At 36.3% G+C, this 16,342-nt stretch overlaps 1 protein-coding gene across 2 annotated transcripts; it reads left to right on the top strand.

Moving 5' to 3' along the window:
- Window positions 1-5,785: 5,785 nt before the first annotated feature.
- LOC137249546 (uncharacterized) lies at window positions 5,786-12,198 on the top strand. Of its 2 annotated transcripts, XM_067781173.1 has the most exons (16): window positions 5,786-5,974; window positions 6,046-6,291; window positions 6,350-6,529; window positions 6,593-6,616; window positions 6,694-7,552; window positions 7,832-7,966; window positions 8,038-8,249; window positions 8,312-8,383; window positions 8,452-8,777; window positions 8,853-9,033; window positions 9,095-9,154; window positions 9,217-9,396; window positions 10,157-10,497; window positions 10,568-10,715; window positions 10,789-10,965; window positions 11,031-12,198. In XM_067781173.1, the coding sequence occupies exons 1-16, from the start codon at window positions 5,942-5,944 to the stop codon at window positions 11,178-11,180; spliced, it is 3,324 nt and encodes a 1,107-aa protein (XP_067637274.1). In that variant the 5' UTR covers window positions 5,786-5,941; the 3' UTR covers window positions 11,181-12,198. The 2 variants fall into 2 exon arrangements, with proteins under 2 accessions (XP_067637274.1, XP_067637275.1); XM_067781174.1 differs by lacking the exon at window positions 6,593-6,616.
- The last annotated feature ends 4,144 nt before the right edge of the window (window positions 12,199-16,342 follow it).

The raw sequence follows: 16,342 nt of genomic DNA, 5'->3' as shown, positions 1-16,342 counted from the left end.
TTTAAATGAAAATCAATTATTAACTAAAAAAATGTTCGGAAAAAAACAAAATCTGTGATTTGATATAAATTAAAACAAAAAAATTTTAAATCTAAAAACGTGTATAGCGGTAACCTGAAATGAGTTCAAATCATGGTACAATTAATTTTGTACCATGGTTGAAGTAGAAGTACGAAATATTGAAATATTTCCAAACCTTTTACTCATGGCACTTTTTCGATTTTTTTTTATTGATAAAGAAAGTTATATTGTAAAAAATATCAAAATTCATGTTGTTGATGTTACGAATACAAACTAAAATCAGGGTCCTGGAAATTTCAGGCAATAAATATAGAAAAATCTGTTTTAGAAATTTAAAGCAAAAACAATTATTAAAGAGTTAAAAACAAATATCAAAGAAATTACAGAACTTCATTACACTTAAAGGCCTGCCTACTTACATATTTGCATCTGAAGTCTACATCTAAACTCATTTACACACATACATACGTACATGCAGGCGTTTATATTTCATCCGTAGCTGAACTTAAGTCTAAACATGATTTTTATGTTAATGAGGAATAAGCTTAAAATGTAAACACTCATACCCATACATACATATATACATACATCCAATATTATATCTGCAATAGTAAAAAAGATCTCGTAGATCCAAGCGAAATATGATTAAAATGTATCAATCAAATCAAACTACATGTATACAAATGAAAAAGTAAATAAAATAAATGATAAAATATTAAATTAAAACTAACACTTGAAAATAGTTTACTTTATTCTAGATACTTGAGTAAAGGTTTACGCTGATTACTTTATCGGCGGCTGCGGGATAAAATTCGTAAAATACCGTCCGGCGTACCTACGCCGGTGTAGTTGGTGAAAAAATTGTGATCTCCACAATTTCACGGTACACGAAATCCTAGAGGGAGAACACGATAAAAGAAGAGAACACTTTTTCATATACGTAGATGCATGCGCGCCTTGGCAACCACGCTACTGTTGGCAGCCATAATTTTAAAATAATAAAAGACTTTGTTTATTTGGGAACCAGCATCAACACTAGCAACAACATCAGCACTGAAATCCAGCGGAGAATCAATCTTGCCAATAAATGCTACTTTGGACTAGGTAGGCAATTGAAAAGTAAAGTCCTCTCTCGGCGAACGAAAATCATACTCTACAAGTCACTTATCGTACCCGTCCTGCTATATGGGGCAGAAGCATGGACCATGACAACTGCAGATGAAGCGGTTTTGGGAGTGTTCGAGAGAAAAGTTCTTCGAAAGATTTATGGACCTCTACGCGTTGGCGATGGCGAGTACCGAAGAAGATTTAATGATGAGCTGTACGAGCTATAAGCAGACATCAACATAGTCCAGCGAATTAAAACGCAGCGGCTGCGCTGGCTAGGCCATGTTATGCGAATGAAAGATGATTCTCCGGCCAAGAAAGTGTTTCTATCGGAACCCGCCTATGGAAGCAGAGGTAGAGGGCGTCCCCCACTCCGTTGGAAGGAACAGGTGGAAAACGATTTAAACTCCCTTGGTGTGACCAATTGGCGCCGGTTGGCGGAGCGAAGGAGCGACTGGCGCGCCTTGTTGGACTGCCATAACCGTTTAGACGGTTAAGCGCCAATTAAGTAAGTAAGTAAGATGCGTTCAACGAAATCTGAGGAGTAGACTGCACGTATTTTTACGGAGAACGGCAGATCGAGCGACACTAGAGCAATCTGACATACAATAGTTGGAAATCTTTAACTTTTGCTGCATGTAAATCATAAGAAGAAGAATTCGACTTTTGCTTTGGCTATGAGTGCTTTCACATCTTGGAAGTATGTACTTCTCCAACGTTTTTCGAAGTTAAAAACTTCATTTTAACAAAGGAATAGGAGACAAAATATGAAGGAAGAATTGTTCTTGTATAGTGAGAATGTTTATAACAGTGTTTCGCGAAATGTTGTATGCGTATGGACGCGACCATGCATTTCGTTGAGCAACTTCATGAGCCCCGTAAATGTTGGGAAGAGCGTCCTCCTGTAAGTGAGCTTGCAAGTAGCCTAAACCACAATCTTACTTAAATTAAATTTACAGCTGAATTCAGTAGTCACTATTAGAGACTATTTGGGGTGTAAATCACTTTTGCGTCTCCAGCCTCACAAAAGCAATCACTAATTTGTGAGCTGGATCGGGGCAGATCACAAATATGAAAATTAAAAAAAAGTATGAAAATTATTTGCGAAAAACGCTTTAAATATGTTGTTTTATTCCTCAAATTCAAATAAGCATAGAAAAAATTAAAAAACAGAAAATACTTAAACAAAAAACACCGAACCCCTGAGATTCGAACCTATACAATTTGGGATTTTCTATACAAAATTGTGTACGGCATCTTCGCAAGTTCCGCCACAATGCCACCCAGTGTTATATTGACAAACGCAATACTATATTATTTGCTCAATGTATGAGTAAATTGTCTTGGTAAATTTCATTGATAAAGTGAATTGTTTTTGTGACTTTCGATTACTGAATACCGAAATCATCTCAAGTCACAAAAATTTTCTCTTTTTCTCTAAAGGAAAATCTCAAATTTAGATACTTGATACATATATGACACTACTTTAGTTTCGTGTATTTTTTTCTTGTATTTGATCTTCAATTTTTTGTTGCACTCCCTCCTAATGCGGCTTCAGTACTGGGGTAAGTGTGTAAACTATATTTCAAAAAACTGACGAAATACAAGGAAAATACAATCTAGTTCATTAAAAGCAAACGAGCCAGTTTGTATTTCGATAGGTTGTTTCTTTATTTTTTTCTGACAAATGAAAATTTTGTTTTTAGTTTGAAAACTTGGTGCATAAAAACACAATTAAAATCAACTTTCTTGTGAAAAAAGTGAACCATTAGAGACCGAAATAATTTTCGCGTGTTATTTGCATTGTTTTTATTGTTAAAAATGTGAATGTAAAAATAAAATGTAAAACATAAAAAAAAAAACATGTCAAACTCAATAATTTTGGGGGAATAGTGGTCTCGCTTTTTCATTATAGAAATTGTTTTTGTGTTTTGAAGTTCCGATAAATTTTCGTCAGTTTTTTTTTAGCTTGGAATCCAAGCAAAAATAAAGTAGTATCATATATGCTTGAGATGAGACTGAATTACAGAATTCAGCCGTTAAGTTATTTAAGGCTTTTTGTATTAAACATTTTTAGCTCATGAACCTTGTCAAAACGGGCGCTTTGAATCGTAAAAGAAATTTAAAAAGTAAAAACTCCTTGAGCTCGAAATCGAACCAAGAATCCCCAATCATTCGGCTGATAATTTTTTTCGTTAAATGAAATAGTTGTTCATGTTTCAAGCAGATATGTATGTAATTCTTATCGGCTTTCATAAAGTACCAAGGCGAATCCATACCAGGTGGTGGCAAAGCGAATTCAATCAATTCGCCGTGCAGATGAATATCAAGCAAGGCGAATCTATACTAGGTGGTGGCAAAGCGAATTCAACCAATTCGCCGTACGGAAGAATGTCAAGTCAAAAGAAAATTTTCATTGATTTCGATTAACTGACATGTTGTAGTACAAGGCTTTGTATGGAAAATTATCAAGAAGAAGCAATCAGCTGATGGGATAACACCACCTGTAATGAATTCGCCTTGATATCAAGTCAAAAGAAAATTTTCATAGATTTCGACTAACTGACATTTTGTTGTACAAGGCTTTGTATGGAAAATTATCAAGAAGAAGCAATCAGCTGATGGGATAACACCACCTGTAATGAATTCGCCTTGGTAAGTACTATTGCAAAATGTGGCGAACTTGCGTATCAAAAATGGCCGAATTGCACATAAACGGCAGCACTCTGGGAAAAGTTGTGCAAGAGTGTCCAGAAAAACAAATGACTTATGTCATTCCATGGTTCAATTATATGGTTGGCTCATCTCATCAGCTGATTTTATTTATTTCATTGCATGGCCGATGGGATCAAAGAGGATAAATATAATAAGAGGCGCCACTTGTTATTTTTTAGGCATTTACTCTATGTAAACTGTGAGGTAGTCGCGAGTGACGGCTCTTATTATATTTATCCTCTTTGATGGGATTGTCAAAAGGAGATGGCAAACTCAAAATGAAACCAACCCATTGGCAAGTTTTATGTTTCCATTCCATACCATTCGCAACAACACCAATACACAGATTGTGACAATTTGAACAGTCATATTTTGTTATTGTACAGATGAGCCAACCGTATAGTTGAACCATGTGTCATCCTCTGCTGCTTTTAGGCCATGGCGGAACCATAGAAGATGGCAGCATGGCGACTACAAACACACCACAAATCACACACGCAGATTGCGCATTCCGCATGTAAACAAAAGATCATCTGTTTTTTATGGGCAATTTTTACGTAATTTTCCTTTAGCTCTTGTTTTTTTCTCTCTTTCCTTCATTCGCTCAAGCAGTCAAGTGTGACGTAGATGCGCAGAACGAAGCAGTTTTGAACTAGTCAATGCGCAATCGTCTGTGTGTGATTTGTGAGAAACACATGACTAAACTATACAATGTGGCAGCGCTGTGACAGCTGATTTGCACTTTTTTAATTTGATTTGATAGATCAACTTCCGGCGCAATGCGATTTTGACATTAGTCCGTCGATTTACAAAAACAAAGTACATGGAACTTTTATTTATGTTTGTAGGTATGTTACCATGCTGCCAACTTGTATGGTTCCGCCATGTACAAACATAAATAAAACTTCCATGTACATTGGTTTTGTAAGTCAATGGACTAATTAATGTCAAAAAACTACTGCGCCGGAAATTGATGCATAATTTTTGTTAAAATTTTAGTTTTAAATTTTTTTTTAAAGTGGGCGTGTTCGTCATCCGATTTTTCTAATTTTTATTTAGAACTCATATAGATATCTTGAACGACTGCCAAATACAGCTCGCAAAACTTTTAAATTAATTTAAAGTGGTCGGACGGACGGACATGGCTAAATGAATTTCTTTTTTCGCCCAGATCATTTTGATATATAGAAGTTTATATCTATCTCGATTAGCTTATGCCTTTACGTGGTAAGGTTATGCGAACAAAATTAATATACTCTTTGAGCTCTCCTCAGCTGAGTATAAAAATTACAAATCAGATGGCATCGTGCTGCCACCTTGTATAGTTACGCTATGTTTTGGGTCAGTACTCTGTAGAAAATGTCATAGCAATTTTATAGAGACTATATATAGACTTATCCTAATAGAAACTTCATAATTTACAACCTCATTCTGTTTGGCGAACGAGACGCTTAGCTGTAACTGAGCTTAATAAGGCGCATTTCTGTTTGAAGGCTCGAACCTCAGTGGCGGAAAATTATTGAAATCGGTTTTTATTATATTGGTTTTTTTTAGGAATAAAATAACTATAATGAAACGCTTTTAACAATTAATTTTCATGCTTTATTTAAATTTTTACTTTTGTGTGAACGGAGACGGGACACAGCTTACGGAATAGCAAAAAGTACGAAAACTTATTTTCACCCTCTAATAGTGACTAAAGACAGATTGCTGAATTCAGTTGCTAGTTTAATCAAAGAGGATAAATTCTTTGCTCAAACTCGTTCCCAAAATTTTGTTTATTTTTTTATAATCTGCTGTCCAAACTAAGGGGAGAGAACTGTGAGAACAGAAGTGGTTAGAAATGTTGAAATAACATTTTGCCTATGTAAATACCGGAGCTATGTTAAAAAATGTCATCCATTTTCTCAGATGTTTTTGACAGCAGACTCAGACCAGAGAACAGCTGTCGTTATATGCTCAAAAGAAAATGTCAAATGTGCAACGAGCCAATGGGTACACAAAAATTTTTCGCTGGTTTTGCGGAATTGTAATATTTATTGAAAACAACAATTTAAAAGTGAATAAATAAAGAAAAAAGTGAAGATCGACCAAAGCCATGACGGAGCATACGTTCCTAGGCACTTGGGAGGTGAGTAAACATTCAAATAGTCTTACAAACCAATTCTATGACCAATGAAAATTGAGAAATTTCCTTTACAGATCGTCTCGTGCACCTTTGAGAGTAAACCAGAAATCTCTGGTTTGGAAGGCATTAAATTTCGCTTAGATGATACAAATGATATTACATGGTATAATGACCTGGTTAACCCAATTCCTGCATCAAAAGACTGTAACACTTGCTGTGATTCGGCGAGTATATTATTTAGTTGTGAAACGTTCGATGTGAACGATATAAATCCACGTTTGGTATTCGGCGCCTTTGCTGGTCATAGTATAGAATTTAGGGTATGTGATGTGAACATTCCTTGAGTAAGAATGAAATTTAATAATGTTATCTTTTTAGACAAACACCTTAACACCGACTGATACATTAATTTTGGATTGTGAAAATTGGTATTCTTTGGAGTGCAAAAGATTGAAAGAGTGTCATGCTGCCGGCCAACAAAAAGAATTCTCTTTCGCAGAGGCGCTACACGAATCGTACTTCACAGATGTGATAATCAAAAGCTCTGATGGATTTGACGTATGTGCAAGTTCTATTTAGGATTTCAATTGTCTTATTTTTTGTTTTTGTTTTTTTTTTTAGTTCTGGTTTTTTCAATATTTTTGGGTGCATATTTGAGTTTACATTACTAGTGGTGTTATTCGTACATATCATGTAATATGTTTTTAATAAACATTTTTTAGTTCCATGTGCACTCAGCCGTTTTGCGTCTAAATGGTTTCGACTGCAGCATGTGTGTATTATCCAATATCTCAACAATGTCGCAGCTGCAAAATACATGTAAGAATTATGATTTGTTGCAAGCAGAGCACCAACAGCAAGCAAAACTTAAATACCAAGGAGGTGATAGTCCAGGCACTTTGCTTAGTGTCTCGAACCCGATAAATATCTCAGTGACATTGCCAATAACAGGCGCTGGCAGTGCGGACGATAGCCAAAAGTCTTCGCCGCGTATGAATCTTTCTCCAATATATTTGCAACCACCATGTGAATATCCGAATGCTGGTGGCCACAGCGCCTTAATGTCTCATCGTGGTGCACATTTGTCGAATTCGTTCAATTGCCTCTCATGCACCAACAGTAATGGCATAACAAACGACAAAAATTTAGAAAACGTTGAAAGCGTTGGAATGCGACGTTTTCCTCCTACTTCCAGCTCGGACTCGCATTTGGAAACACAGTCCCACTGCAGAAATATATTTAATTTTTGTCAAGATTTTCTTCAGCAGCCCGCGGAAATAAATCCAGTGTGTAATACTCGTCGACCACCTTTATCACCATACCGCGCACGCAGTCCCTCACCTTTTCCCAGCTCTATGGATACTCCGCCTACGTCACCTCTTACGCCGGTTGGAGTTTTATACAATTTACCTACATTTCTGTTGACCCCAGTTCTGCATTGGCTATACACTGAATCATTGTTGCCCGATATGGATGAAAATGTGTGTGAAAAATTGATAAATTTTGCGGAAACGCAGCCATCGCTGACGAAAATGGTGGAGCCAACTAAAAAATATTTGAAACTTATACAACTTAAGAAATGTGAGTAGTACATACCAACTGTAGAGTGGAATATCTCATTATCTTGGCTGCCGTTTTAAATATGCTAAAACATTTTAAAAGAAGATTTATTTCAAAACATTTTGAGGTGTGATAGGGCGCTAGGCAAAAAATTCTTGAATAGGGATTTGTTCAAAAGTGTTATTATGAGATATGGTGTTCTCGAACTGGCTGGCAATCTCGTTAAGGTGATGTTTCACTCAGGCGTCTATATGTTATCATTAAATTATTACTATTTTAAATGGCAATTTTTTTTTGCAGTTGTGGTGAATACTCTCATGGATTCCCATAATGTATTCAACCACATCATACAAGCAATCAATTCCGTCACCATAAAACACGAACCAGCCTCACTTTATGCGACATTCAAAGATTGCCTTAGAGAGGCTGCAATAGGTATGAACTTACTTACAATATTTTATGAAATATTAATATACTTTTCTTTTTTGATATTGCATTATTTACAGGATGCGCCAAAGTATTACAATTTTGCAATATTTTTATTCGAGATGCTACAGACATAACGCGATACCAAAAGAATGAGATCATCAAATATGTGCGCACACGAGTTCCAATTTTTATGTCACAGATACATCAACTTTTGTGTAATATTTTAAATGTTTTCATTAGCCTCAGTGCAGAGGAGAAAGCGGAATTAGTGCATTATTTAGTACCTGAAGTAGGTTGATTGGAATTATAATGAAATAAATGTGTTCTTAAATTGTAATACTTTTTCTTTAGATCGAATTTGCATTGCTAAAGTTAACTGAAGTAATTGAAGAAATTAAAAACTCTTTGGAAAAAATGTGTAAAGTGAGTAAACAGAAAAAATATCTTTTAAATATTTAAGCATTAAAAATACACCACTTTCCCACTGCCAGGATATAAACTGCTCACATTTGGATTTGTCGGTCCGACATCACGCTGATAGCTCTATTGCAATGCAAACGCAAAACAGCGCTTTCATCAGTTCCCATGTAGTTTTGGAGGACAATGTCGCACCTTTGTTTAGTCCACCACCCATGTCGCCTAGACCTAGACGTGGACCGCCAATCGGTCTTACGCTCTACGATAATCCAACAGACAACAAACGCTTAACGACAGCAGAGAATGATCTAAAATTTGTATTGTACATGTATGAAGTACGAAAGATGCGTGATATTTATGGACGGATCTCTACTGCACATGAAATAATAAAGGATAAAAAGTAAGCAATACTTGAAATTTTTTTTATATAATAACAAATATCTAAATTTTGTGCCATTTACATTATTTTGTGCAGAACTTCATTTTGCGAAATGGACTACCTGAGTAAACGGAGCACTATTAATCAAAATTTGGAACAGTTAATTGTAGACATACCAGCATATATATTGATTATGGAAAATCTCTCTGACCGAGTTGACGAAAAGTTGGGTTGGAAGGAGTTTAAGTTCTGTTTCAAATTAGCAACGAGCCAAATCGTAATGATATTTAAAATGTAATGTATTAAAATGTTTTAAACAATTTTTTTTTTATTATTAGAATGGCGTAATTGTTAAGCTTTTTGATCATAAGTCTGCGCTTCGTGATTCCATTAGCAACGTATGCTTTTTTGCAGAATATTTCATGTAGCACTTTTTTTAACAAAATTCTTATTTTTCTAGGTATGTAAGCTGGTGCAAAAACACGAATTTACACAATCACTTATCGATTTAGGACTCTTGGAATCTTCTAATATCTTAGAGCATGATCTAAAGTTAGCCGATCAAGATAATAATATGGAGGAAGATACCGAGAGTATAACGATGGAACGTAAACACTCATATGATTACAAAAATGTTAAAGTAAGTAATTTGATCATAAACAGCTTATTGTCCAAAAGTGGACACTGATTTATTGGAGATAAATGCATTTGGCAGATCTGTCAGAATGCCTGTTGCAACTTCTAGAATGCTGGTCTTATATGTATCAGATTATTGCCGGATAATTAAGATACTACTCAGTTTTGTTAACACTTTCCTGGTATTTTCAAGACAGTTTTTGAAATATTTTCCTGACTTCATCGGTATACTCTCAGGTTTTGTCACTTATTAGAGGGTAGTCTGGAATTACCCTGCAAAAGCGTTGGATCATGTGGTCCACTTGTGTCATACTGGAGTAAACCATGGATTACTCTGATGTAATGCTGAGCTGGAGTATATAGTCCAGTCCTAGGACATCGCAATGTTAATTGGACCATATTTTTTGTATGCATTGTGGTTAATTTTGGAGCACTCGCTTGGTCCATAGCGAGTACTCCATACATGCATACATGGAGTAATTGCGATTTTTGCAGGGTACTCTTGAAACCGGTTAAATTTTTTGAAAAGGTTACTTTTTGGAGCCGCCTACTTTTTGGAGAGGTAACATTTTCGGAAACGGTTAATTTTTGAACCGGTTGCTCACTTGGAACCGATTACTTTTAAAGTGGGTTATTTTTTTCGAACGTACCTATTGCTTGATAAGTTCGTTTTATGCTTTCCTCAAGCGCTGCCTGGTTGTGCCTTGATTGACAGATCTGATTATTACTAGCAACTTTTTCTAAACTTCTCTTTTTACCTTCAGTTGAACTTGACAAAACACTTGTGTGAGCCACCCATTGCAGTGAACAGCAATTTATCGAAAAATGCTTTACGACTTTTACATTCCGCACAACTAGCAGATATGGAATTCGAAATTCACACCTATACGCAGAATAATGCACAGCTGCCTGGCATAACCATATTCGATAAGGATAACATTAAAACAGCAAATGCCAAAAATTGTTCGCTTGAAACAAATTCGGTACAGTTGCAACGGCCACCAACACAAGTACATACATTTCGTGCGCATAGAGTCGTTGTATCAGCACGTTGTGAATGGTTTAAAAAAGCACTACTTTCCGGTATGCAGGAAAGCATTAAAAGGTAAGTTCCATAATTAATTGCATATATAATCAGTTAATTTATTAACAATAATAATAATAATAACTTTTAGAAAAATTATTATATGCGATACTTCTCCTGTAATATTTCGCCGATTGCTGCTATATATTTATGGTGCTCCTGTAGACAAAACTGTGGGAGCTGAACAAATTTGCGAATTAATGTTGCTTTCGGATCGTTACTCAATTTATGACTTAAAGGTATTAATTACAAAGCAACAAAATAACTTTTTCAATTGTGCATACATTTTCGTTTGCTTTTTTTTCTTATAAGGAGTTATGCGAGAATACTTTAAACTCGCTGATTGATGAAGAATCAGTACTCTGTCTTTTGGGCATTGCTGATCGTTATTTAGCCACGGCTTTGAAATCAAATTGTCTCTCGTTCCTTTCTCAACATGCAAATCTTACAAAACAAGAAATGTTTAAAGAGTTGCCACAAACGCTGCAGGTACGTTCATCATGTTTTGTTTATTTTATTTTGAATAAAATTATTGGTTGATTCTCCTTTTTCAGCTAGAAGTTATGGATTTGGTTCGCTGGTATGGCCGCGTTTCCGAGCCTTGGAGTGACGGCTTTAAGTCACGCAGTGTGTCACGCCATAGCCTAAAGAGTCCTTCGAAACCACGTTCGAGATCTAGGAAATCTTCGCCATCATATATGTGACACTGACTACTTCGTTTTTTTGCGGTGTAAAGAATTTATAAATGCTTAGACTATTTGCTACGCTAGTAATGAAAAGATGTTTGTAGTATAAATTATAAAAGCAATTGGAAGAAATGAGCATCTTCTACCTATATCCGGGTATTTCAAGTAAACATTCCAAAGAAAACTAAAAAAAAAAATACATGGACATTTAGTTAACGAAATATATATAAAACTCTTTTTTTGTTAACTATAAATTATAGTTGCATGTATAAGCAAAACAAAAACTTCTCAGTGTAAGATCATACCTCCTTTTGAGATTGAACAAATATTTACTATAAAAATATTATAAAAAAAACCATACAACATTATTTTTTCACATTTTATTGTTAATATTTGAGCTAAACTAGTTTCATGTGTCATTGAATAGTAAATGTGTTTTATTAAATTAATTTCAAAAAATTTGTCTTGAATTATAATTATAATAATTATGTAAATCTATAGTACTAATACATATCTCTGCTATGTAGGTACAATTGTTATATAAATATTATATGCTCTAAAACGAATTTTTATCTGCGTTGAATCTAAAATAGTATTATAAGCAATTAGTTTTTAAAAAAATTTATTGCGTTGAAAATGACGAAGTAAAAGAGTTGTGTATGTCTGTCAGGAATTTTTAATGGCTTTTGTGTGAGAAACAAGCATATTTTTGTTATGAAAATCTTCAAGCTGTTTAACTAAAAAAATTATATTTATGTACATGTATACTCTAGTTGTAATTAAATGTTAAACTATAAGCACTGTCAACAACATTGAAACTTACAAGGTAGTCATAATGGAATGGGAGGTATGTTGCGTAGTAAAAATTCCCAAATTTTACTAAAAAAATCGAGTCCGAATAAATTCTTCTCTTATACGCATGATGTCCAATAAGTGATGTACTCATCATAACATTGATTAATATGTATTAAATATATTTATTGTTGTCTTTTAATTATTTAAAACAAAAAAAATAAACTGGGAAATGAAATAGAAATGTTTCTTACTCATTTTATAAGTGTTCACAATAGTTTCTAAAAATGCATAAAAGGATTTACGAAGCTTATATTACATTCACATTGTGCCACAAACTCGGGTTAAAGAGCCATTTTGGAGTTTACTAGTAATACGGGATAGGAAGCTTAGAATATACCCGTGTCAGATATGTCTGTCGTAAGAGCGACTAAAATACCGAAATGATTCAAGGAGTTGCGTGGCGCAACCCCTTCAAGGCGTTGGTAGCTAAATTTATAGCTTCTCCAATACAATTGTCAACCTCATCTATCCGTGGCGAATACTGTTTCTTTAGCAGTCGAGGCTCTATCGAACCCAAGTTCCTCATGGAACTAGGGGGGGGGGGGGGGCGGTATGGCCTAGAGGGTTCAATGTGGTCATATTAAATCGTTCCCGAGATGGTTGGGCTTTTACCTTATTGGTGCTTGTTACCGGAACGGACCGGATCTATGTATGTTTATCCGGCAAAGGTCCATCAACATCGATAACACTCCCTAAAGTTCTTGGGGAGCGTATTTATTGCTACAACAACGACAATGTAATAAATCACTGTTTCACCTCGGTCCCTATCGGTTTCTGTGCACTACACGACTGTGCAAAAATGTAAAATACTAACTGTCAACCAAAGTTCGGATTGAAATGACTTCGAATAGTACAGTTATAAAACCAATTCGAAGTTCTTTTAAAAATTGTAGTCAGTCGGTTATTTTTAAATCGGTTTTTTTGGAAGAGTGCACCACCTTACTCCGAGCGCTTGTGCCTTGCCTTTTCATGTTTGGAATAACTTCCTCGACCAGGTGATGTCGCACGTTATCATCTTTACGCCATTGTACCACCCCGCCGAATCAAAGGTAGGAAGCGGTTTACTTGCTTCTTCCTCACCATAGTATGTGACTGCTTCGTCAGCCATTCTCTCGGGAATAGCCGAAGTCAAAGGTATTACCTCCCAGACGCGAACGTCGGACTCTTGGCGTTACCTCCCTTTGGCCAAGTTCAGCATCCCATGTTGGGAAATTGCCACTTTTTATGTCCTCTCTCTAACTTGGAGACTTTGAGGTGGTTGCTTTTGGGGTAGTTGCTACCTCGCTATCGGACATCGACTCTACAGGTTTAGACCCACTTGTCTTGCCTATTTCGCTGGCCTGCCTCGTGGCGCCAGTATTGCCTCTTGAAAGTAGGGTTGGCGCCTTCAGTCGAACGTTGCTTCTTTATTCTGCTGCCAGAGCTTCTTCGTTCAAGTATCTGTTGCAGTGACGAGGGTATCTCGCACCAAACATCCTAAACTACCTTCGACCTCTTTCTACAGCCTCTTGAGTCAATTCTTAGCGAACACTCGGTCTGTTGGATCGATCACTGCTCCCAAGCATTGCACAATTCTTAGTAAGGATATTGTTACTTCCCGATATTCAGCCGAATATTTTCCCTGGGTGCAACTATTAGAATAAGCATGATTCGCATAGCAGCCTAGACAAGGGGGGTTAGCAGTTCTTGGTCCCGCATCCCGCCACACTTCTAAGTTAAAATTTTTACGGACTGATTCAATTCGATTCATATCGACCTGGAAATTTGGGTTCCAAAGAGCTTAGTTGCATAAGGGTTGCTTTAAAATGTTAGAATAAATAAAAATAAATAAATGCAAGGCGCGATTACCTCCGGAGAGATTTTTAGGGCGAGCTTCTCTTTCAATTTGCGACGTGCTCCCTTTTAATTTTTCATACAAATTGGCGGGACGGTACCTACATATTTTACGCCTACTTCGAACGGCGTGTGGCAAACGTGTTTTCCTTGAGAAACTTTACACGGCAGAAATACACTCGAAGTGCTTGCCAAATCACTGCTGAGGGGCGACCCTGCTTTGAACAACTTTTTTCTAATTGAAAAAACTCGTTTATAAATTTCGATGCTTTCTTAGCAATAACTCAACCGGCTTATGAGCTATCCATCGAAACCTGCATCCAAACTCCAAAATTCGCTAAGGCTAAAACTCCACGCTAAAAATACCTTAAACAGTATCAAGTGCGCAGAAATGTATGCAACATTTAGTACCTAGGTACTTAGGTGGTTATTCCTTGTATTCCGTATGAAAAAGCTCGCGTTGCATACTTTTCTGCGCACTTGACTCTGCTTTAAATACTTTTAGCCAGGCATGCTTAACCAACGAACCGATATCATTTCGTTACGATAATTAACGTTAATAAACGAAACAAAGTCATTTCGTTTCGTTTATTAACGTTAAGAACGCCAAATTAACGAAATGCCATATCAAAACGAAATCAAATCGTTTATGTTGATTATTAATTTCAAACTATGCTGGCAAAGCTGATTGATGGCGGAGCCATTAAAGGTGAAAGCATTAGCCAAGCTGATTCCAAATTTTTTCATGAATTTTGACAGTACGAACATTTCTCAGAGTATTTTTGACATTACCACCAACGAATTACACAAACAAATTGCATGGAGTTTGTGTGTGTATGTTCGCTCGCTGTTAGCACCATTGTGAATGATGACAAAGTGTGATCTCTTCTGCATAAACGTCAAAATTCCAAAGTGATTGGATCACCTGATTCGTATTTGACTATCGCTGTCTCATTCTGTATATCTTTCTATCACCCGCTGAAGATAGGCGCCGCCATATTGAACAGCCTGTCAGGCAGTTGACAGATAAGAGATCACACTTTGTCATCATTCACAATGGTCAGCACCTTACGGCTTCCCCATGGCTATAGCATTGCCAGCACAATTCAAACATAAAGTATCACGTTTTTGTTAACATTTTTAACGTTAACGAAAGCTTTTCGTTTCGGTTAAAAACGAGATACAATTTATCTTGATACTTTTTTTATCGATAATATTTCGAAGTGTTTCAACGGAAACCGTGGAAATTTTTTGATAAACGATTAGCTTAACGTTAAGGTGCATCCCTGCTTTTAGCGATGAAGTTTTAGCGTTTACGATTTATTTTATAAATTTTAAAAAATCAAATGGTATATACGCTGTATTGCACGTCAACAGACTATGCGGAGATAAGGATATAAAAGTACTGCATGCAAATATGTCAATGGTATGTATCATAACATACCTATATATGCACAAGTTTTGTGTCTAAACATTTAACCTCTACCGGGCACTTAGACGTGAGTATGCGAATCCCACGTCATCTACTTGTTAATTGTTTTTATTGGGTGCATCTTAAAATTTCGTTGCTTCGTTAGTTGCTGCCGGCCGCGTTTGTTGGTTTTGTTGTTCATTATCTCGCTTGATGATGCTTATTGTTTGTTTGAGGTGGCTACTGCTGGCTAAGTGTTTGTTATAGAGATATACGCCGCCGCCGATTAGGGTCGTTTTTCGCACGCCGCCGCCGAATGTCAAAAATATCGGCGCGGCGGCGGCGGCGGTGGCGTCCGGCGCGTTACTATATTTTCTACTCGTTTAAGACTGTTTAGGCCATTTATTGTTCATGTCGAATATGGTCGAAAGTAGTATCAACGGATGCGCATCACTGCCAGTTATAAGAAACTAATTGCGAAATTTAACTCTTTCTAACTGTTCAAAATTTATTTAAAAAAAAACAAGTGTTTTCGATGTCAGCTTAACACGGACTTTGCATCACCCATTTCACCAAGTTATTAAAACAAAACACTAAAAGAAAAGTTATATAATAAACTAGCAGAGTACCCGACGTTGTTCGGGTATAAATAAAAGCAGTACTATATAGACTAATATATTAGACTACTCCCAACCCCCATTTCTATGGGAGATGCCACGCCCCTTTTTCGCTATCCCCAATTTTTCCCGAGGGGGTAGGGATTAGTCTTATATACCTCCTCACCTAATTTCAGTCGTCTAGCTTTAATACTTTCAGATATATTGACAACGAAAAATTCCAGTTGTATGGGAGGTGCCACGCCCCCTTTTTCGTTATACCCAGTTTTTCTGGAGGGGGTAGGGATTGGTCTCATATAACCACTCACCTAATTTCATATATTGACAACGAAAAATTCCAGTTGTATGGGAGGTGCCACGCCCACTTTTTCGTTATACCCAGTTTTTCTGGAGGGCGTAGGGATTGGTCTCATATAACCACTCACCTAATTTCAGTCGTCTAGTCTTAATACTTTCAGATATAT

The sequence above is a fragment of the Eurosta solidaginis genome, chromosome 4, assembly GCF_040869045.1.
Source record: "Eurosta solidaginis isolate ZX-2024a chromosome 4, ASM4086904v1, whole genome shotgun sequence".
In the NCBI taxonomy this organism is placed as follows: Eukaryota; Metazoa; Arthropoda; class Insecta; order Diptera; family Tephritidae; genus Eurosta; species Eurosta solidaginis.
The sequence above is the reverse complement of the archived record's forward strand: the minus strand, read 5'-3'. Positions and strand labels throughout refer to the sequence as shown.

Excerpts from the sequence above, each read along its gene's own strand:
- LOC137249546 (XM_067781173.1), top strand. The coding sequence starts at position 5,942 with ATGACGGAGCATACGTTCCTAGGCACTTGGGAG. Across the intron at positions 7,553-7,831 it reads ACTTATACAACTTAAGAAAT|TTGTGGTGAATACTCTCATG; the intron begins GTGAGTAGTACA and ends TTTTTTTTGCAG. Across the intron at positions 9,034-9,094 it reads AATTAGCAACGAGCCAAATC|AATGGCGTAATTGTTAAGCT; the intron begins GTAATGATATTT and ends TTTTATTATTAG.